This window comes from Bos mutus, chromosome 13 (genome assembly GCF_027580195.1).
Source record: "Bos mutus isolate GX-2022 chromosome 13, NWIPB_WYAK_1.1, whole genome shotgun sequence".
NCBI classification, from domain to species: Eukaryota; Metazoa; Chordata; class Mammalia; order Artiodactyla; family Bovidae; genus Bos; species Bos mutus.
In genome coordinates this window covers 68,239,464-68,261,837 of record NC_091629.1, presented here as the reverse complement: position 1 = coordinate 68,261,837, position 22,374 = coordinate 68,239,464, and the positions used below count along the sequence as shown (strand labels likewise).

The window sequence follows — 22,374 nt, the reverse complement described above, 5'->3', positions numbered from 1 at the left end:
TTCTAATGCAGGTGTGACCTGGACCCACTAAGAAACACTCCTGTAAAGCCTAGTTATTCCTCCTCATTTACATGGACCTCTAAACACCCAGCATTTCCTCTTTATAAAACATGAATATTCACAATCATTTCCTCAGAGCATCATTCGATTAGCTCACTTTCTCAACAGACCTGCCACCAAGGAAACCATCAGCATTCAAGACATGATCAACTCTGAAAGTAGTTCAGATTTAGCCATCACACCAAACCTTAAAGGGAAAAAAAAAAAAAAGCTCAACAGTATGTTCATCTCACTCAGAGGTTTCCAACATTTTATTTTGCTGACCACCAATTTGCAGCTTCTAAGGACCAACACGGTCATCAGTCCCTACCCAGTGTCCAGTTAACTTCAGTTCGCTGCAGCCCCTTGGTCCTACACACTGAAGTTAATGGCTTGAGTTCCAGTAACATGTGCAAAGAGGCTGCGCTTTGGCTCCTGAAGGAGGACGAGTCCAAGGTAGAGCCTCTTCCAGGGCTTTGCTCCCGCGTGGTGGTTTCCTTTGGCAAGAAGTTGAGCCATTCTCGACTTTGGTGCCTGTAGGCAGGAAGCGCTCAGAAGCGGGCGGTGGGACATGCGGGACAGTGTGACACGTGAGGAGAGGAGCCTCTCCTACTGGGTCAGTAGGTGAAAATAAAAGGAAGCCTCTGTTTTTAAGGAACACGGATAAACACCTTTTTAGATCACCTATTTGTTCTAGAACTACAAAATTTAATTCAAGAAAATATAGGTCCCGTGAAAGACTTGAAAGTTTTATAAAACTAAAATCTAGTTTTCCCCCAATAAATTGTATTTTAGCCAAAACCCTCTTGATGCTTCTAAAATAATACTAAACGGGGCATCTGATTATACAAGAGCAATAAAAAAAATTAAATATTTATTTGAATAACAAGTTGAAGTTCGAGCTGCATGGTTGGCCAATGCAGGTTTCCACACAGATCACAGGAAGCGTGCATGGAAAAGTACTGGCGCAAGGGACAAAATAATGCTAAGACTCAGGCTAAACAGCTGGATTTTAAGGAAACAAAAGGTCTGAAATCACTATACAAAATATAAAATGTATTAAACACAACTATCCACAGAACAGTCTTTATTATTATTGATTATATTTAAAAATTATTTGTGTAGTTAATTATATGCTGACTTGTAAATGAGTATTATACATGAACCCCCTTTCAGAGGCAAATCCTTGCTGTGCTATTGAACATCTAATTACATTGCAAAAAGTGTCCTTTTTTGCTATCAATAAAGAAAACAGTTAATGATACTACTGCAAGTATTAGGAAGGCTACAAAAAAAAGAAAGAAAGAACATTTCTTTTTTGTCTTCAAAGTGCTTTCCATGCAGTTAAGCACTTGCCTGGTTTAGCTGAATGCACCCTTGGGTCAAAGAGATGCTCTTGAATTAGAAGACTAAAAGGATTCATGCAACCCTCTTGCTACTGGGACACCATTGTGTCACTCCCTCACCAATCCTGTCTTTCCAGAATACCATTCCAGACACTTCAAAAAGGATCGGGCGGATAATGATAAATATACATAAAATGAAAAGACACAAACTGCTATACACTACGACAGGTAATGTCTGTGCTACGTGAAAGCACCTTTAAAAAGAGCCTACTCGGCAAGAGATAAGTGTCTAAAGATTCAAAATGAATCAACAGTATTGGATAACAATATAATTCTCAACTCAGAAGCTGCCTCAAGATTAGGTGCATCTTCAGTTAATGTAACGGGAAAAAAAGGCAATGGATTTTATTTGATTAATTGCATCCACTCACAAATCGACCTAAGGTCACCAGATGTGTAGACACAATGAGATTTTTCGTTGTTGTTTATAGTCTTTAATTGAAATGATGATAAAGGAAATAGAGCTATTTAAAAACAAAACCACACAGCTGCCTTGGCCTAGATTACGAGGTGGCACCGGGCGTGGGGTTCACATTCTGGGTGGCCACCTGCGGTGCGACCTCAATGATCCGGGGCTTGTCTATGATCCTGGCTGTGCGGTTACCCTTCTCCACGATCCCAATAATCCATGCTTGGTGGCCTTCACCATACTTGGGGGACTTGATCTCTGCACAGAATCGAGCTGCTTGCTCACGCGGTAGACAGATCAGGAGGCCGCCTGGCAAAAGGGAAAGGGAGAAAAAAGGAGCACCATTAGCGGTGATGCTGTTGTCTCCCCAGAAGAGGTCTACACTGCCTGCGTCTATTCCACAGACCGCGCTGTGGAGTCGCTAACTGATTCCTTGCTCAACTTCTACTATATTTCAAAACACACACAACAAACTTTTAAGTCATGAAAACACCTTCCTTGTGAATCATCTGATGCTGTGTAGGAGTGAAGCGTCTGAGACACAGCAACATACGTGGTGCCAATCTTTCCCAGGCAACGCTTGAAAGGATTAACAAAAGAGAACCTTACATTTTCAATCTGATTCTCTACATGGAGTCCTCAGTTTACCAAAAAACGCTTTTCATTTTTTTTTTTTTTAATTTAAAAACTAAGGCCAAATAGGAAAAGGAGTACGTCAAGGCTGTATACTGTCACCCTGCTTATTTAACTTATATACAGAGTACATCATGAGAAACACTGGGCTGGAAGAACCACAAGCTGGAATCAAGATTGCTGGGAGAAATATCAATAACCTCAGATATGCAGATGACACCACCCTTATGGCACAAAGTGAAGAGGAACCAAAAAGCCTCTTGATGAAAGTGTAAGTGGAGAGTGAAAAAGTTGGCTTAAAGCTCAACATTCGGAAAACTAAGATCGTGTGGCATCTGGTCCCATTACTTCATGGAAATAGATGGGGAAACAGTGGAAACAGTGTCAGACTTTATTTTTTTGGGCTCCAAAATCACTGCAGATGGTGACTGCAGCCATGAAATTAAAAGACGTTGTTTACTCCTTGGAAGGAAAGTTATGACCAACCTAGATAGCATATTCAAAAGCAGAGACATTACTTTGCCAACTAAGGTCCATCTAGTCAAGGCTATGGTTTTTCCTGTGGTCATGTATGGATGTGAGTGTTGGACTGTGAAGAAGGCTGAGTGTAGAAGAATTGATGCTTTTGAACTGTGGTGTTGGAGAAGACTCTTGAGAGTCCCTTGGACTGCAAGGAGATCCAACCAGTCCATTCTGAAGGAGATCAGCCCTGGGATTTCTTTGGAAGGACTGATGCTAAAGCTGAAACTCCAGTACTTTGGCCACCTCATGCAAAGAGTTGACTCACTGGAAAAGACTCTGATGCTGGGAGGGATTGGGGGCAGGAGGAGAAGGGGATGACAGAGAATGAGATGGCTGGATGGCAGCACTGACTCGATGGACTTGAGTCTCAGTGAACTCCAGGAGTTGGTGATGGACAGGAAGGCCTGGCGTGCTGCGATACATGGGGTCGCAAAGAGTCGGACACGACTGAGCGACTGAACTGAACTGAAGGCCATAAAAGTGTGTGTGCCTCAAAGTATCTAGGTTCTGTCACTGGCTCTGTCATTAACTTCAAAATAGAAAAATACAAAATATGTGAAAATAAATCTTCATTGGTACCCGAGTAGCTAGGCCAGAATAATTTAATGTATTTTTAAGTAGAAGAAACACAATGGGAAAAAAATATATATGACCTTTTACAAAAAAATGAGACACTTTTCATTTTTAAATAGAGACAAACTATATTAGTTGGTAATATTCATTAGTTCATTCACACTGATTCTACACCTGCCAGGCAGCAGGTGCTGTTCTACCAAGAGTTCAGCTACCCTCTTGTAGCACACTTCGAGGAAGTGGATTTTGTGATTTTGAGGTCAGGAAGTGGCAGGGTCCTCTCTATGGCTGAGAGGCCCACCTGAGACGACCCCCACCATCCCCACCCCCAGGGCTGGTGCATGGGTGGGGCTTCGTGGTCTTAGCTTTTAGGGGTCAGAATTTCTTATGACCAGGCCAACCTCAGATTGACTACCTAGGGGTTCAGTCTAGGCATGGGTACTTTACTTCATTCCCAGATATTTCAACTCTTTTACCAGGACAGGGAAACAGTTCCTGAGTTATAGAGGAAGTATAACAGAAGTAAGAGAGACTAGGGGGAGGAAGGTGGGGCGGGTAGGGGATAGAACTGAAAGGATGAGACAGAGTCCAGATAAAGAAAAAAAAAGGGGGGGGGACAAAAATAAAAATGGTAATTTGGAGATATCATATACTATTTCATTCTTAAAACACTAATTTTAGACTTTTGCAAGGAAAAAATACAGCCTCGTCAATGTAACCTATGGATACATTAGCTATTTCTTGAGTTTCCAATGGAAACTAGGTGATGACCTATTTTCCCCATATCCTCCCTTCTTCCCATCCCATCACCAAACACTGGACTGAAAACAACGCTGCTCATCACAGGAAGGATGGCATGAAGACACCGTGGCAGACGGCAGCAGGCGGAAGATGCTCCCAGCCAAGACCTCACACCTTGGGGCCCTGCTGCTGGACCTGGCTTGCTCCTCCTCAGGGAGGTCCCACTGGCCTCACCAGCATTAACCCCTGACCCGGGCCAGGGCCCCGGTACCTGATGTCTCTGGGCAGGTCCCGTGCATGAGCCCAAACATGTTTCCGCAGGCCTTGCTCACGGCTGCCATCTTGGCCAGGACGGGAAGGTTGTGAATCACAAAGGATACCTCGTTCCTCTGCTGTTTGGCCAGGTTCTGTGCGTGGCCCAGAATCCCGAAGCCCGTGATGTCAGTAGCCGCATGGGCGTTGAATGTGTGCATGAGTCCTGCCGCTGCCGGAGGACAGAGAAGCCTTTGTCATCTGGTGTCATGAACAGAGACTCCTAGAAAACACCCCTCAACTCAAAATCTTACAGATGCTTTGGTCTCAAAACTGCTATTTCGTCAGGAAGACGGCATACAGGAATGATGAAAGCTGGATTTTAAAGATTAGTAAAACCTGGAGTAAAATTCTGAAAGTTGGTTTTGTAGTTCATTTTGAATCACTCGGAACAGCAGCTTCAACCAACAGTAAAGCCCTAGTAAACCAAAATATCTGTAGCGAGGAAATGCTACCTCAACGAAAGATAAATCTGTCATACTCTCCTAAAATCAAAGAACAAGACCTTTTAAGACTGTCTGATCTAAATTCAAGGTACATTCCTGGTATCTGAAAGGTTAATCTTTTATTTTTTAATTAAAAAAAATTAGTACATTTTCTAGAATAGTCTTAGGTTTACAGAAAATTTAGCAGAAAGTTGCCATACTGTCCCTACCCTCCAGCCATCTCTCCTACAGTAATAGCCAGCATCAGTGTGCTGCCTTGACAGGTCAGGACTCATATGTTACTGTTAACTCCAGTTCACAGTTTACACTGGGGTTCACTCTTGATGTCTATGCGTGCAGCAGAAGTATGAGCTCGTGTATCCAGTCATTAGAGTATCATAGAGTATTTTCACTTCCCTGGAAATCCCAAGTTCCACCTTTTCACCCACTCCTCCAACCCTTGATCTTTCAACTTTCTCCATCATTTTGCCTTTTCCACAAGGTCAGAGTTGGAATTATACAGAATTTGATCTTTTTGGATTGATATCTTTCACTCAGTAATGTGTTCTTAAGGCTCCTCCATGTCGTGATAATTCTCTTCAGCACCGAGCAATATTCCGCTGTTTAGATGGACCACAGTTTATTTATATATTTACCAACTACTGAAGGACTTTAATATTTATACTAATTTACATAAATATAAATTTATATATTTACCAACTACTTCCAAGTTTTGGCAATTTTGAATAAACCTACGACAAACATCCATGTGCAGGCTTTTGGGTGGATAGAAGCTTTCAGTTCATTTGAGCAAACACCAAGGCACACAGCTGCTAGATCACATTAGCGGATGTAGTTTTGCATGAAGCTGCCAAACTATCTTCCAAAGCAGCTGTGCCACTCTGCATTCTCGTCAGCAATGGGCTGTCCACACCCTCACCAGCATTTGGTATTGACTTTAGCTATTCTAGTGGATGTGCAATTCCCTAATGACATACGATGTGGAGCATCTTTTCATATAATTATTTGCCATCAGTGTATCTTCTTTGGTGAGGTGTCTGTTCAGCTCTCTCCACCCCCCGCCCCCCATCGTTTTTTAATTGGATTTTCTGATTGTTGGGTCTCAAGAGTTCTTTGCCAATTCTGGATACCAGTCCTCTGTCACATGTGTTTTGTAAAGATTTTCTTCCAGTCTGTGGCTTGTCTTTTCATCCTCAGTCTCTTCTATAGAGAAGTTTTTTATATTAATTAAGTCCAACTTGTCCATTTTTTTTTTAATGGATTTGTGCTTCTGGTGTTATCTCAGTAGCTATTATCAAACCCAAGATCACCCAAGTTTTCTCCTATGTCATCTTCTAGGAGTTTAGCATGTTTGCATTTAGGTCTACAATCCATTTTGAGTTTATTTTTATGATGGGTTTAAGACCTGTGTCCAGATTCATTTTTTTACCTATGGATGTCTAATTTTTCAAGAACCATTTCTTTAAAAGATTTATCCTTTGCTCCTTTGTCAAAAATCAGTTTAACTATACTTATGCAGGCCCATTTCTCAGCTTTCTATTCTATTCCACTGACCTCTCTTTTTTAACCAACAACATACTATCTTAATGTCTGCAGTTTTATATGAAATCTTGAAGTCGGGAGGTGTCAGTCCTCCAACCTCAACACCGTGTTGGCTGTTCTGGGTCCACTGCTTTTCCATGTAAACTTCAGAATCAGTTTGCTGATACTCACAAAATAACTTGCTAGAACTGCAGTTGGGATTGCATTATACCTATAGTTGGGAAGAACTAACATCTTGACAATACTGAGTTCTATCCATGTGCACGGAATACCTCCATTTATTTACATCTTTAATTTGTTTCATCAGTTTTATAGTTTTCCTCATACAGAACTTGGACATGTTTTTAGAGTCGCACCTATGTATTTCACTTTGGGGATGGGGAGAGTAACTGAATTGCTAATTTTTAAAAACTAAGTGTCTTTCTCATGAAATGAAATATGCCATATGTTTACAGAAGTGCTCTGGGGTAAATGCTTTCTCTTTTTTTTGGCTATACTAGGTCTTTGTTGCTGCGCTCGGGCTTCTCACTGCAGTGGCTTCTCGTTGCAGAGCACAGACTCTAGGGCATGTGGGCTTCAGTATTTGTGGCATGCAGGCTTACTTGCTCCATGGCATGAAGAATCTTCCAGGACTGGGGACTGAACCTGTGTCCCCTGCATTGGCAGGCAAATTCTTATCCACTATACCACTAGCAAAGACCTGCTTTTTGATATACATTTTCTCTCTTTGGGCTTCCCTGGTGGCTCAGAAAGTAAAGAATCCACCTACAATGCAAGAGACCTGGGTTCGATCCCTGGGTCAGGAAGATCCCCTGGAGAAGGGAATGGCTACCCACTCCAGTATATTGGCTGGGAAATCCCACAGACAGGAGTGTGGCAGGAGGCAGTCCACGGGGTCCCAAAGAGTTGGACATAACTTAGTGACTAAGCACAAGTTCATCAAATCTCTCATTTATCTTTCCTTAGACCAGAATCTTTTACTTAGGTATATCGTCAACAACACACGCTGAGAGGAGAATTGACCCCATTCTGGTTCATAGTGCTAGCTAAGCAACACTGAGAACAGGCCATCCTATTCACATACCTACACCTGGCACAGTGGGTCAGTCAAGGACATTTAGCAAAGCCATAACCTCCACTTCAGCTCTTCCTGACGCCGTCCTAGACAAGCTCTGAGTACCAGAGTGGACAAGAGGACACAATGAATCCTACAGTCAGTAAGTGTGTGTCAGGCGCTCAGTCGTGTCCAACTCTGTGACCCTGTGGACTGTAGCCTGCCAGGCTCCTCTATATCCACGGAATTCTCCAGCAAGAATGCTAGAGTGGGTAGCCATTCCCTTCTCCCTCCTGACCCAGGGATCGAACCCAGGTCTCTTGCATTGCAGGCAGATTCTTTACCGCCTGAGCCACTAGGGAAAAGGGATTCTACTTTTAAGGTATTGGTCACCACTTCTCTTATATACGGAATGACTGTTGCTAATTTTTATTATAAAAATTTCAATGAAACACAAAAGCAGAGAGAGGAGCACACCACCATGAATTCCCACATACCTAACAATACCCAGCCTCAAGTGTTACCACCAATCTGCTGGGGTCTCATCTTTTCCTGCCTGCTTGCTGGGGGATGTGAGAGGTGATATGGAAACTTTAAAGCCAACCCCAGTCATGTCCCTTAGCTATCAGTATTTCTATGTGTGCCTCTAAAAGATAAAAAAAACTTGTAACAGCCACAATATCATTATCATACCAACAAAATGAACACTACATTTGATTGCTTTCTCTGAAACATCACAACAGTTTCCTCTCAGTGTCATTTATTTGTGGAGACTGAGCCACTTTTTCCTACAGCATCTCCTCCATTCTGGATTTGGGGATCTTCTCCGATGCGAGCACGTTCTACCATCTTCTCTATTTCCTGTACTGGTGTTTAGGACCAAGGCTCGAAGAGACTCAGGTTCTTTTTTTCTGGCAAGAATCCTTCATGGGGAATGGGGGGTAATATCATCAACATGAACCTTTCACTAAAAGCTTCTAGCAGCCACTGATGTTTTTTTTGTCTTGAGGTTCATTTAATCATGGGACAGCAAAAATGGCAACTCTGTAATTCAACCATTCTTCCTGTATTTATATGATTTCGATAAAGAATTTTTGAGAAAATTCGGTTTCCCTGAAATTCACTCTATACAAGACAGGTAAAGTAAAAGGATGACCACTTTTATTTTAGAACAAGTTGGTGACCCAGGTGACCAAGAAGTTTTAATTATCAGTTGTTTAGATACTTGATATGGTCACTCTGGTCTTTGATAGTCAAACTGTACCCTCCACCCCCATGAAGTGGGAGCCCCCTGAAGTTGTGGGGATGTGACACCACCACCACTTCCAGGCACAGGAAATCAAGTTTATCTTCTGTACTTCCTGCCCCAGAGCTGGAACCTGCCATTTCCCCAGGGAGTCCTGGTACTTTTTAGTGGAAAACAGTAACTTTCCGACCAGGGGCAATAAGACTTCACCCTTCATTGCTTCTAGGTCTTTTCAACAGGTTCAGAAATAAACATTTTCAGAGAAAAAAAATAATCCTGAGTTCACACTGATAATTCAAAATTAAAGATGATAGTTTTTAATTAATTTAAAACTGTCTTACTTCTCTTACTTAGATCGTCTTACTTCTCTCTAAAGTCTTTGTTCCTAATTACATTCACTTATTTATCTCAATATGCAATATTCTCACAAACACAAACCCACTGACAACAATGAAATATTTTTGTGGATTTTTGTCTTAAGGATGTACACAGAAAATACCAGGCTCAAAGAGATTTGAAATAATTCTTCTTCATGTCATTTTGCCACTAGCTTAGACGTACGTTGGACAACCTTAAAAAATTTGGTTTGGATTCATAAAATATGCTCTTTTCATTTAAGTATAGAAAACTACATAAAACATTTGTTTCCAAGTTGAACTTATGAAACAAAGCATGTTCAGAGGGTCTGCTTCCTCCCTGTTCTCTTGTATATGTAATAATTTTTGTTAATGACTTATTTTTCCACTGTTTCTTTTTGAAAGTATAAAATACACATTATTACTTCGTATTTATTTATGAACACACAAAACGTAGCATACTACACACATGCTCTGTCCTTCGCTTTTTTCACTGGCCATATCCTACAGATAGCTTCCTGGTAATAAAGCTCTCTCATTCCTTTTTCTAGGGAATAGTATTCCACTGTGCATGGAGACTAGACAATCCCAGTCAGTCACCCAGTGATGGACCTTCAGATTGCACCCTTCTTTTGCAATTATAAATAGTGCTTCAACGAATAGTGTTGTACACATGCTATTTCATATTCTGGCCACTGTAGCTTTGGGATAGACTCACGGAAGTGGGAATTCTGGGTCAAAATAAACGTACACTTAATTTTGCTGCATACGACCAAAGTGTTCTGCCATATCCCTATCAAGAATGTCTAAAACTTAAGGATAGAGGACTCTTAACTGCACAAATATAAGTAAACTAAAAATCTATATGAGTAAAACTAAATCCATTACAAATCACTTTCTAACTGTTAAACTACTTAATTTGAAGGACAAAAAAAAAAAACTTCTTAAACATGGCACAGTAAAAGAAGTAGGAATGAAAAACCTTTGTTGTAAGTGATGAGAGTATCAGAGAACAAAGAATTAAATAATTACAATTCAACTTAATTTGGAATAAAGCCAAAGACATACTCTTGGAATGCAGGGAAAAAAAATTACAGAAAAATTTTATCTCAAAATAAATTGTTCAAAAGTAGGCAAAAGGCAAATTAGTTACAGCATATTGTTCTGATAGAACATCTAGCCATTAAAAATCATGTGTATTAGAATTATATAATATGGAAAAAAGAATTTAGTAATATTAAGAATAAAAGCAAATTCCAGGGACTTTCCTGGTGGTCCAGTGGGTAAGACTATGCAATTCCACTACAGGGGGCATGGGTTTGATCCCTCCCTGGATGGGGAACTAAGATCTGGCATGCCGCTCCATGACCTGCCCCCGCCAAATTCCAAATACAAGTAAAATGTATGCTAACCATTAGTTTACAACATCAACAATAAGATAAAAGTAAACTACCAACCAACCAAACATGGATAAAAATCTTAGAAAAATACATAAAAGTATTAAAAAAAAATACATAAAAGTATTAATAGAAGTTATTTTGGGGTGGTGGGACTATGAACAATGTTTTTCCTTTACTTTTTATATTTTCTAAAAACTTTCCTATAATAAGCATATGATTTTTTCTCCTCTAAAGCAAATCACATTTACCCCGTGCTTATGTCAAGAACACGCAAGGTGTCTGGATTCCCACCAGGAATCCAGGTGGGTTAGGGCTCTAGGCACTAACAGAAGGGGTTGTGCAGTCACTGGCCAAACCTGGCTGGTGGCCAGTTCCTCCAGCTAAGATTTTTTTTAAAAAAACAATGTTAAAAGAGTCATGAGGAGAAAAAAAATCAGTGCAACTGAGACCGTGGCCCACAAAGCCTGAAAGAGCTCCCTTCCTGCGTCTCAGAAAGCTTGCTGACCCGGCCCAGCCGTACCTGTCCTGTTGAGCCTAGCCATGTTCATCATCGCCTCCTGGTATGCCAGCTCCACATCCTCCTGGGTGACCACTAGCTTGATTTTATTCCACTTCTCAGGCTGATGACAGGAACACAGATGAGGGAGCAAAGAGAAAAAATGTGATCAATCTTTGTTTCTAACCACTGAAACAGCCTATTTTTTCCTTAGTCATCTTGAGGAGTTTTACTTATCTAATTCTGCACACAAAATTAAGTTTTCTAACTCCCCACTCCCCCAACCCCCGTGATTATTATTTTAGGTGTCCGCTAGACGTTACTATCACGGCATCTTCTCTGCTCTCAGCTGCACCTCTGTATTCCAACACTGCAGTTTAGTGGAAACGTGAAACCAGCAGGATAGTTGTGAATGTCCTTAGGTTCTCCTCTTCATCTCCCCTCGTAAACTGATGGCTCACAATTTTCATGTTTTCGTGTTAACTGTGTTAATATTCTTACTGACTCTCCCTGAATTCTGAGAGCAAGTCCTCTTGAGGGACAAATGAATGGGAAAGAACTTCAACTTAGCATTGGCTCCGATGACATTGAGGGTGACCACACAGCACATCCTCTGAAACGCCACTGTCTTCCCTCTTCTTCCCCAGTCTGATAGTCAAAGAGCCTAGCGTCACGATGCTGGGTTCACGACATACAGTCATGGTACATTAATGGCCAGCATTCATGAATTCACTCATTTTTAGCAACACTCAATAATCTACCGCCCAATGGAAATCTATCTGTGTACCTCCCTTATTCCCTGCCCCTCAGCTCTCCCCAAGAGGTAACAACGATTTTGAATTTTATACTTGTCATTTTCCCGCCTTTTGAAAAGCAGTATCCTCATACATACAGACGCCCAAACAATACTCTTTGGTTGCTTCTGACCTTTATGAAAGGGTATCACTCTGTTACTTAGTCTTTGAAACTTGCTTTTTTCCAGTTCTGAGCACCTTTAAGAAATTGGTAAAAAGCAAAGTCCTGTGGTCTGATTGACAAGTAATCATACTAGATGGGAAATGTCCCCATCATTGCTGAATAAGAAGGGAAAAATATCTAAAGAATACGGCCTCCTTAGAGATTCTCTCTGCTGTGTGTCAAATTAAGATCTATCTGATTGATGAGTAACATAAAATTACTCTTTTTCAATTGTTTCTCAGGACTAGTGGTTTCAGATGTCAATTGCAGAAATTGAAAGCAGTGAGATATGTGAGAATATACCACAGTCATTCATTTTTGAGTTGCTACAGCAATGAAGAAAGTCTTAAAGGAAGAATGATTGATCATACTGCAGTAGAAAGTGACTCAGGATAAGTATCTTTATATTCTAGATGCTTTCTCCATAAGATGATTATTTATCAAAATGTTCTGATTCACTAATTAGCTTAAAAAGATAAAACAAGCAACCAGAAATGACCAAAACACTCATGACGAAATTGTCAATAAGCCTGGCCTTATTTATACCTCAAATATCAAACTTTGCACACATTCTCTTATGTATTAATTTTCAATGATAAGATATAGCCAGCTCATTAACTAATGAACAGATAAACTCAACTGTTTGCCAAATTCTCTTTATGGAGTACTTCTGAACTTTAAGCACTCGATACATGAAACTTGGATTTAATAAAAGAATAGGGACAACTCCCAGGATTTCTGTAAGGTCTAGATTGACACTATACTCTCTGGTACTACAACTAGAAGAGTGCATCAAAAAAAAAAATTTTTTTTTTTAATATATATGTATTTACTTGCCTGGCCAGGTCTTAGTTGCAGTACATGAGATCTTTAGTTGCACCATGCAGCACCTCTAGTTGGGGCATGTGGGATCAGGTTCCCTGACCAGGGATCGAACCCAGGGCCCCCTACACTGGGAGCATGGAGTCTTAGCAACGGGACCACCAGGGGAGTCCTCAAGAGCTCATTTGAGAAGACACACTGCTGACACCGGAAGGTGAAGGTCACTTACAATATCCAGCCACTGGTGCACAGCCACGGCCACTTGCGTCCCCAAAGGTTTTGTCAGGACAAGCACGTCACCTGGCACTGCATTATCTGGCCTGAAGAAGAGAACACTGGCAGTTTCTCATCAAATTAACCAAGGAGATAAGCTCACCATCGGTTAAACAAAAGAAAGCAAAGGCTAGTAAAACCAAGTGTGTTTGCGGTCACTTACTCATATTTAAGCCAACTACTGCCATGTACTGGCAGCAGAGCTTTACCATTTACTGCTGGGGCGACGAATGAACAAAACGAAGCATTAAATGAAAAGTGGAGAGGCCACGACTTCAACACTCAGGACGATGACTTACTAGTTTCCCAAAAAGGCAAACTGCTTAGACTTCAAAGACATCAGGCCCTGATTCAGTCATGCTCTGTACTTTTCAACACAGACCCACCAGGGTTCTGAGGCAACAAGACTTCTGAAACAAACACTGTTCTTTCTTTTTTACAATCACTTATATAGCAGAGACACAGGTGGGCTTTCTCAGGCTGTTCCATTATGGGTCTGTTTTGGTAATTTTACCATCAGTGTGTCAAATTCACAGTTATGACCAGTAAGTTTCCTTGGTACCCAGGATCCCTGGTTGGGCCCTGTCTTAAAGACAGAAGGCAAATACCAAAAAAAAAAAGGCACCCCTAAAAACACAAAGACTGCGCCCCCGAACAAAACTCCTGTCTCACTAAGTACCCTCATGACTAGCACTCATGTCTTTCTTGTCCTGGTTCAAGGAACTGTCCACACAGTCGTCTGGTCCCCCGACAGTGGACAACAATCATCCAGGTGGGTTAAAAACCCGCAGGCACACCCTTTCACGCTTCTGGAATTGTGAAACACGTGGACCCGGCACCCGCTCACAAAACCCACTCCCCAAATGGAGCTTCTGATTCCTTCAGAGAACAGGGCAAGGTGGTTTTCTTAATAAGATTTTAATACTTTTCTTAATTTTTCTTAATAAGGTTTTCTCAAACATGAAAAGTGACAACTTGTGTTAAGAGAGAAACTTCTCCAAAGACGTGGCAATGGCCTGAAGGCACATGAAAAGATGCTCTTAGCATTAGCCATCAGGGAGATGCAAATCAAAACCCACTGAGGTATCATCTCACACCCACTAAGACAGCTATTATCAAAAACAACAACAACAAAAAAAACAACAGTAAAGAAGCGGGTGATGCTGCTATAAACATTCATGTGCAAGCTTTCTGTGTGGACATACATTCCAGTTCCCAGGCGCAGATATCTAAGAATTACTGGGTCATGTGGTGACTACTGAACCTGAGGAACAAAACCAGCCGCACCATTTTACATTCCCCACAGCCATGGACACGGTCTGCGGTGTCGCCACATCCTCACCAAGACTTGTTCACTGTCTTTTTGATACCTATGTCCACACAGGAAACTTGCACACGAACGTTCACAGCAGCATCACTCGCAACAGGGGGAAATAGCCCAGAGGCCTGTGGCCTATGAATGGGTGGACACACTGCGGTCTGCCCATACCACGGAGTGTTTGTTATTCAGCCATAAACAGGAATGAAGCACCAGCACACGTGCAACACGATGAGCCCTGCAAACATGCTAGGTGAAAGAAGCCGGACATAAAACATCACTTGTTGCACAGTTCCATCTATATGAAATGCCCCAAACAGGCAAATCCATGAGACCAGAAGTAGATTTGTGGATTTTAGGGAATGGGGGAGGAGGGAGTTAGTAGTAGCTGCTATGAGTACGAGGTTTCTTTTTGAGGAGATGAAAATGTTCTGGAATTGGACAGTGGTGACGGTTATATAAGTCTATGAATACTAAAAACCAATACACTGTATACTTTAAAAAAACTGAATTTTATGTTATGTGAAATTGTGGGGAGCGAACCAGGCCAGGTGACATGAAACAAAAAAAAGACTTACATGATAAACTCGTTGGGCTGGCAGACAGTCGTAGCCACACCTCCTAAAACAATCCAGGGGTTTAGCACTGTTTGGCCGCCCGTTACAGACGTTCCTGCCTCCTCTGCTGCATCTTTAAAACCCTGTATAATTAGGGGTATCACTTTATCCCTTTCCTAGGGTTTAAAAGGAAAATTAAAAGTCACATCATTCAGCTGAAGACCTGGAAAAGAGAGTCTATACACTTACAGCTATGAAAAGATCATAAACCAGAAAAGATCATAAAACCAGAGTTTCCAGAAGGGGAAGGGAGTAACAGAAAGAGCTCACTTTTGTTACAGAGTGAGTAACAGCTCACTCTGTAGCCCTTTTATCACAAGTTGGAAGAGGCTGCAGGTTACAATGTGAATGGAGCTTGGACAACAGAAGTGAACTCTGGAAATGGGCTGGGTGTGCAGGGCTGCCTGCATCTGAATGGGCTCTCTACACGGTCCTCAACCACCCAAGACCAGCTCACGTGCACCCCCACGTCTGCCCCAGATGGCTGTGTCCAAGCAGAGGCCCAAGAGCACCTTGTGGGGGCAGACAAGAGCCCACTGAACGCTCAATTCTTATGCGCAGGGCGAACTATGGCAGGGCGTGGGGATGAAACCAATTACCTGTCAAAAATAATCTAAACAGGAATTCACCTCTGAGTCAAAGAACAGGTCAGGCAGGGAGGCCACAGATGCTCCAGGTGAGCAGTGGGACACCCCGACCCCACCACTGTCTATGTCACCAGCCAGTGACCAAAGGGAAGGGTGACGGCCTCGGTGCCACAGCCTAGGCTGGAAGGCTCCTACTCACCCTGTCCGTCATTTTATTACTGACTCCAAGGAGCATCAGCATGTTGTCGCACTCCGTGACCCCCATGGCGTAGAGGTCACTGAGGACGTTGGCACAGGCTATCCTGCCCTGGAAGAGAAGGGAGACATGAGCGGGGACCCCAGGGGACTTTCCGGGGCAGGCACAGAGAGCTCAGCTGCCCAGAGGCACCCGGGAGGGGACTTTCCAGGATGTGGGCCTCAGCAGCTGTGCTTCACACACTCGCTGCCTTTCCTCCACCACAGAACCAAGCTCAGACGTTCCTGCCACCACCTCTCCTCCATGCAGCACGCAGCATTTCCATGTTCTTCACCATTCTAAAACATCAGGAGAAAGCTGCCATTTATTTAGGTGCAGAACCCAGAGCAGGGAGATGGTGGAGAGAAGTGGGCATGGTGCAGATGGTTACAGAGGAGCCAGAGTGGAAATGCTGGGGAACAAACATCTTAAAGAAAATGTGGAAACAGTCACTTATCCTGAACAGATTCTTAAAAAGGGCCAACTTTTACTGGTTACAGAGAAGATGGGTTTTATGTACTCGGAGAAATTTTTGGACTCCTTTCCAAAGTTGTATGAGATAAACAGGAAAATCATCTTGGTTAAAAAAAAAATAGAAGAAATGAACAACACCTAGCCCTGAAACCAGATTGTTTTCTAAGAAAAAGGGAGGCAATTCCTAGTAAACTATATAGTTTTATTGAGGAACTTTGAACTAGTACTCAATAGAAAGGTGGAAAATAAAAAATAATTTCTGGTTATTTTAACAATTATTAATATTAATAATTACTTATAAAAAATAAAAGATTTTCTACTGCCGACGGAGATTGAAAAAAATTTTTAAAGTTGCCTTTCTCTAAACAGCAAAGGAGAAAATGACAAACTTTTCTTTTGACATAAGAGTAATCAAACTGCAAGTTACTATATCACTTCCAGTGGCCATTTCATTGCTGGTTTATTGTTATGTTGTCTTACAACTTCTGGGCAGGTTGGCAGGGAGCTGGATCACCTCCTGTGACTCACTCACGAGGCAACAGGGGCAGTGTGGTTGGCATGCTGGGAGGTGCCAACCACAGGCCAGGCTGCAGAGGTGTGCTGCTCCCTCTGTGCTAGGCTCTCAGGTCCTTCCGCAAGATGCTGGGAGAGGATGCATTCTGGTTCCAGCCACCTGGGCCCCAAGTCAGATAGGACACCAGAGGTATGGCATGCATGGGAGCACTGCTTTAGAGGAGAGACAGCTGGCTGTGTGGGCAGGAGACAGGTTTCTGGGAGCCCATGTGCTTGTCTTGGGACCTGAGTGGTGAACACTCCCTCCTCGCCTCGTTCCCAGTGCCCCTGGCACCAGGAGGGGCCTTTGGCACTTCCTACGGATAAGATGTTCCCAATCTCTTCATTGGCTCCTCCCAGCTGCCAGGGTGCAAGGAAGGGTCCAGCTGGGTAGATGGAGGGGCTGCTGGCAGCAACCCCACAATGAGCAGGTGGGGGTATCTGAGCAGAGCGTGATCAGCAGGGAGACCCATGGGTTACCCTATGGAATACAGACATGGAGAGAGGCATGACCAGAATCAGGATCAATGGTTAAGTTCATTGTGTTGAGATGCTAAGCTCTCTATTTCTGGACAAAAACATGCAGGATCTGTCCTATTACAGAGGATAGTGAAACACAGGAAAGTGGAGTTTACAAATGTCAAAGAAAAACATGGACAAGGAAACAAAAGAAGAAAACTAGAAACACATCATTCCATAGACACACTGAAAAGGTGCTTTGGCAGAAAGACGTGCACAGGTACGAGAGCAGCAGGGGACACCCCACATCCGCTCTGCCTGCCTCACGCACGGTACCAAGTGTGAGCAAGGGAGCAATCAAGTCAGACCCTCAATGGCAGAGTCATGGTGGGAGGAGTAACAACAGTCTGTACAGAACAAAAACAAAAACACACACACACAAGTACAAAACCCAGCCACCACTCCAAACCCAATGAGTAAGCAATTCCAGATGTAAAAGTACGTAGGGTCAAACTCACCATCATGTAAGGGTCATCAACGATGGGATAAATGTAATCTGTGGTTTGAACCAAGGAAAGGCCGCCGTGCCTCAGAGGAATGACACAGGTGTCCATCCCGATGCCTGCAAAGATGGGAGTCACCATCATCCAGAAGTCAACAGGAGAGTGGGGTCATTTTGTACCTTCAGTGTTCTGACAGGAGGGGTTTTGCACAGGACTCTTATGGAACACTACTCACTGCCAACAAAGCAATGTGCTTCCTATCAAGAAGTATAACCGAAATAAATGCAAAACAAAACCAGCTTAGATAGCAAACGAGAAGACAATTTGTTAGGTGTGAAGACTCAACTTCAACATGGTACTATTTTGAGACTCTAATGATGCCTTGAAGAGAAATTTTCCTTTCTTTTACTGTTATCATGTGATTGGCACCACAGAGAATTTCCGTAAAGATGAGAACAGCACAGAAGGAACTTCGGTTGTCTTCTCCATAGTTAGCCAAGAGTACATCTTTGGGTATCATTCTGTTTTTCTAACAGAAAATCTGTAAAATATTTTACACATATAAAATGCTATTCCACATTTTAGTAAAAAATGACCCAAAAAGGACAAAGCTAGAACAAGTATTCATCAACTCTAATCAAGCACACGCATAAGCACTGTGGTGCCCACGGGGTCTTACACTTGATGGGCTATTTAGAGATTATTCCCTTTCCTGAAATTGGTTTAGAAACATCAAGACTAGTTACTGTAGGTCATATTTCTCAAAAAAAAAAAAAAAAATCACTTGTAATGCAAACACTATGTGCTTTCCCAACACATCTCTCAAGGGGACACCCCCCAGCCCTTAGGAAGCATTTCGACTTTGCAACACAATGGGCAAAGGACAAATCAGGAGGAAGTACAAAAGGAGGCAGGTAGATTCACCCAGAATCCTAAATGAAACAAGAATAAATCACACCCAAATCCCACAGAGAGGACTACCTGTGAGCTTTCACAATTGCCCCCGCAGACAGGCTGAGTCCCAGGGGCAGTCTGTCAAGGTCTGATCCATTATTACTAATACAGAAATAAAATCAACTTTAGTAAAACATCACTCTGTGATGGCAGGCTGATTTTTTTATTACCACCCTAGATGGCAAAGCAGAAACTCTTGGTGGAAGATCCAGTTAGGGAACAGAAGGTTTTCTTTCAGAATGGCAAGCCTCACAAATTTGTGACCATGGAACACTCATTACCAGCGATCAGGAAGTGTGCAACAGTTCATCTCATTCGATGCATGTGCACAAAAATGCCCACTAATGATACTCTGCAGCACTCAAGTGGAAACAAGGCAAGAACCACAATTAAACTCACATGATTCTCCTGAAACTGATCATTCCAACAACTGGGTATTCCAAATACATTACTATTCACTTTGGAAAAGAGGGAAGGTTCCCTTTTAGGTTTCCATATAAACTACAGGTCTATAGAAAGAGACACTAAAAAAGAGTTGCTGAAAGTTAGCTTTAAATATTTCCCAACATGGGAATCTTAAACTTGAATTCAATCTTGATTTGTAGAGCAGTTAATTTCTCTCTCTCTATCCAGCATCAGAGAGTGTGACCGTGACTCCTGAGCACACTCCTGGGGCTGACAAGAAGCTCCCATCACCCACATATCCTCTCTCCACGAGGACACCACTGCATGCTTAGGAGGGTCTAGCGCTGTCCACATGGGAACTGCCAGCCACACATGGTAAGATATGGCAATTTCAGAGTGACACGCGCTGCCAAGTGTAAAACACACACTCAGTTTTAAACACTTGGACCTGAGAAAAATCTCAGCTAGCATCTCCTTAGCAGTGTTTTACATTAATTATGCATCCAAATGACATTTTTACATATAAAGTTAAAATATAGTAGAATTAAATTCACCTGAACTGGACATGGAACAACAGACTGGTTCCAAATAGGAAAAGGAGTTCATCAAGGCTGTACATTGTCACCCTTCTTATTTAACTTATGTGCAGAGTAGCTCATGAGAAACGCTGGGCTGGAAGAAGCACAAGCTGGAATCAAGATTGCCGGGAGAAATATCAATAACCTCAGATATGCAGATGACACCACCCTTATGGCAGAAAGTGAAGAGGAACTCAAAAGCCTCTTGATGAAAGTGAAAGTGGAGAGTGAAAAAGTTGGCTTAAAGCTCAACATTCAGAAAACGAAGATCACGGCATCTGGTCCCATCACTTCATGGGAAATAGATGGGGAAACAGTGGAAATAGTGTCAGACTTTATTTTTGGGGGTTCCAAAATCACTGCAGATGGTGACTGCAGCCATGAAATTAAAAGACGTTTACTGCTCGGAAGGAGTTATGACCAACCTAGATAGTATATTGAAAAGCAGAGATATTACTTTACCAACAAAGGTCCATCTAGTCAAGGCTATGGTTTTTCCTGTGGTCATGTATGGATGTGAGAGTTGGACTGTGAAGAAGGCTGAGTGTAGAAGAATTGATGCTTTTGAACTGTGGTGTTGGAGAAGACTCTTGAAAGTCCCTTGGACTGCAAGGAGATCCAACCAGTCCATCCTGAAGGAGATCAGTCCTAGGTATTCATTGGAGGGACTGATGCTGAAGCTGAAACTCCAATACTTTGGCCACCTGATTCAAAGAGCTGACTCAATGGAAAAGACCCTGATGCTGGGAGGGATTGGGGGTAGGAGGAGAAGGGGACGACAGAGGATGAGATGGCTGAATGGCATCACCAACTCGATGGACATGAGCTTGAGTGAACTCTGGGAGTTGGTGATGGACAGGGAGGCCTGGAGTGCTGTGATTCATGGGGTCGCAAAGAATCGGACATGCCTGAGCGACTGAACTGAACTATTTTTTAAAACTATTTATTTACTTATATGACTGTGCTGGGTGGTCTTAAGTTTAGCATCAGGATCTTCTGTCGCAGAATGTGAATGCTTAGTTGTGGCATGTGGGATCTAATTCCTCAATCAGGGATCAAACCCAGGCCGCCTGCATTAGGATCAAGAAGTTTTAGCTACTGGACCACCAGGGAAGTCCCTGATTCTTTTTTTGTTTTTTTAATGGAACTACCTGTAGTAGAAAAATCTAAATGACACAGCGGGCTCATCTCATTTTTCTTTGGGACAGCACTAGTCTGTAGTGAGTGGTTTACAAATCCCCTATCAAATTTCAAGAATAGAAGACAGAGAGGGTGAGCCTAGGTTAGGCCATGGGATTTGAAAACGAGTGTATCAAATATGAGAGAGGACAGAGGCACAGCGTAGGTGGAAATAAAGGAAGATGCCAGAGTGGAGGAAGCCTCAAATACAGAGCAGGGTGTGCTTAATCAGTGGCTGAAGGGGAATTCTAGAAGGTTTCAGCAAGACTGAAACCATCCAGCAAAAAATTAAAAATAAATTAAAAAAAAAAACCTAAATCATCAAACTCCCTCCTTAGCCAGCAGCTGTCAACATGTGACAAAGCTTATGCATCAGCAACAGATGTACCAAGTGGTTTTTTTTTTAAGAATTTTGAAAAAATTATTTATTTGGCTGAGCTGGGTCTTAGTTGCCATACATGGGATCTAGTTCCCTGCTGCTGCTGCTAAGTCACTTCAGTCGTGTCCGACTCTGTGCGACCCCATAGACGGCAGCCCACCAGGCTCCCCCACCCCTGGGATTCTCCAGGCAAGAACACTGGAGTGGGTTGCCATTTCCTTCTCCAATGCATGAAAGTGAAAAGTGAAAGTGAAGTCGCTCAGTCGTGTCCGACTCTTAGCGACCCCACGGACTGCAGCCTGCCAGGCTCCTCCGTCCATGGGATTTTCCAGGCAAGAGTACTGGAGTGGGGTGCCATTGCCTTCTCCCGGAGCAGGGATCAAACCTGGGCAGAGTCTTAGCCATTGGACCACCATGGAAGTGCCACATGTACCAACTTCCAAGACATACTTATCATAACAGTTCGTCAGATACAATAAACACGTATCTTTAACAACTGTTATGGCTTATCCTTAGAATGCCAAAAATACGACACTTTTAGAAAAAATTTAAAAACACATCAACAGACTTATGTGTATACATACATACCTTATACATAAAAACATGTATGTATTATGTATGTGGGTGCAGATATGGTACACATACATACACAGATAATTTCTGGTACTCAGTTGCAAACAACAGGTATTATTAGCCCATATTACAGATGGGGAAACTGAGGCTCAGGAGGGTTAACAAGAGTGTACAGAGTAACACTTATTATCTCTTTCTCCTGGCCTGTTCCCTTGCTGTCATTGCTGAGTTACAGCTGATGCAGCTTCTTTCCCCACAAACATGTCTGGACTGAAAAATCAGATGACAAGCAGTATGGCGAGCAGAGGAATGGAAAAATGTGGATTTCAAGTTC

General features: G+C 42.5%; 1 protein-coding gene across 1 annotated transcript in view; it reads right to left on the bottom strand.

Annotated features, from left to right (window-relative positions):
* Window positions 1–283: 283 nt before the first annotated feature.
* The window catches only part of SEPHS1 (selenophosphate synthetase 1), a 26,979-nt gene continuing 4,888 nt past the window's right edge, over window positions 284–22,374 (bottom strand). Inside the window, exons 3-9 of the mRNA XM_070381942.1 lie at window positions 17,988–18,091; window positions 15,949–16,056; window positions 15,124–15,278; window positions 13,184–13,274; window positions 11,200–11,299; window positions 4,595–4,807; window positions 284–2,163 (exon numbers count right to left, since the gene is read on the bottom strand). Coding sequence (XP_070238043.1) covers window positions 1,949–2,163; window positions 4,595–4,807; window positions 11,200–11,299; window positions 13,184–13,274; window positions 15,124–15,278; window positions 15,949–16,056; window positions 17,988–18,091 — 986 coding nt within the window. The 3' untranslated portion in view covers window positions 284–1,948. The remainder of the gene's footprint in view (window positions 2,164–4,594; window positions 4,808–11,199; window positions 11,300–13,183; window positions 13,275–15,123; window positions 15,279–15,948; window positions 16,057–17,987; window positions 18,092–22,374) is intronic.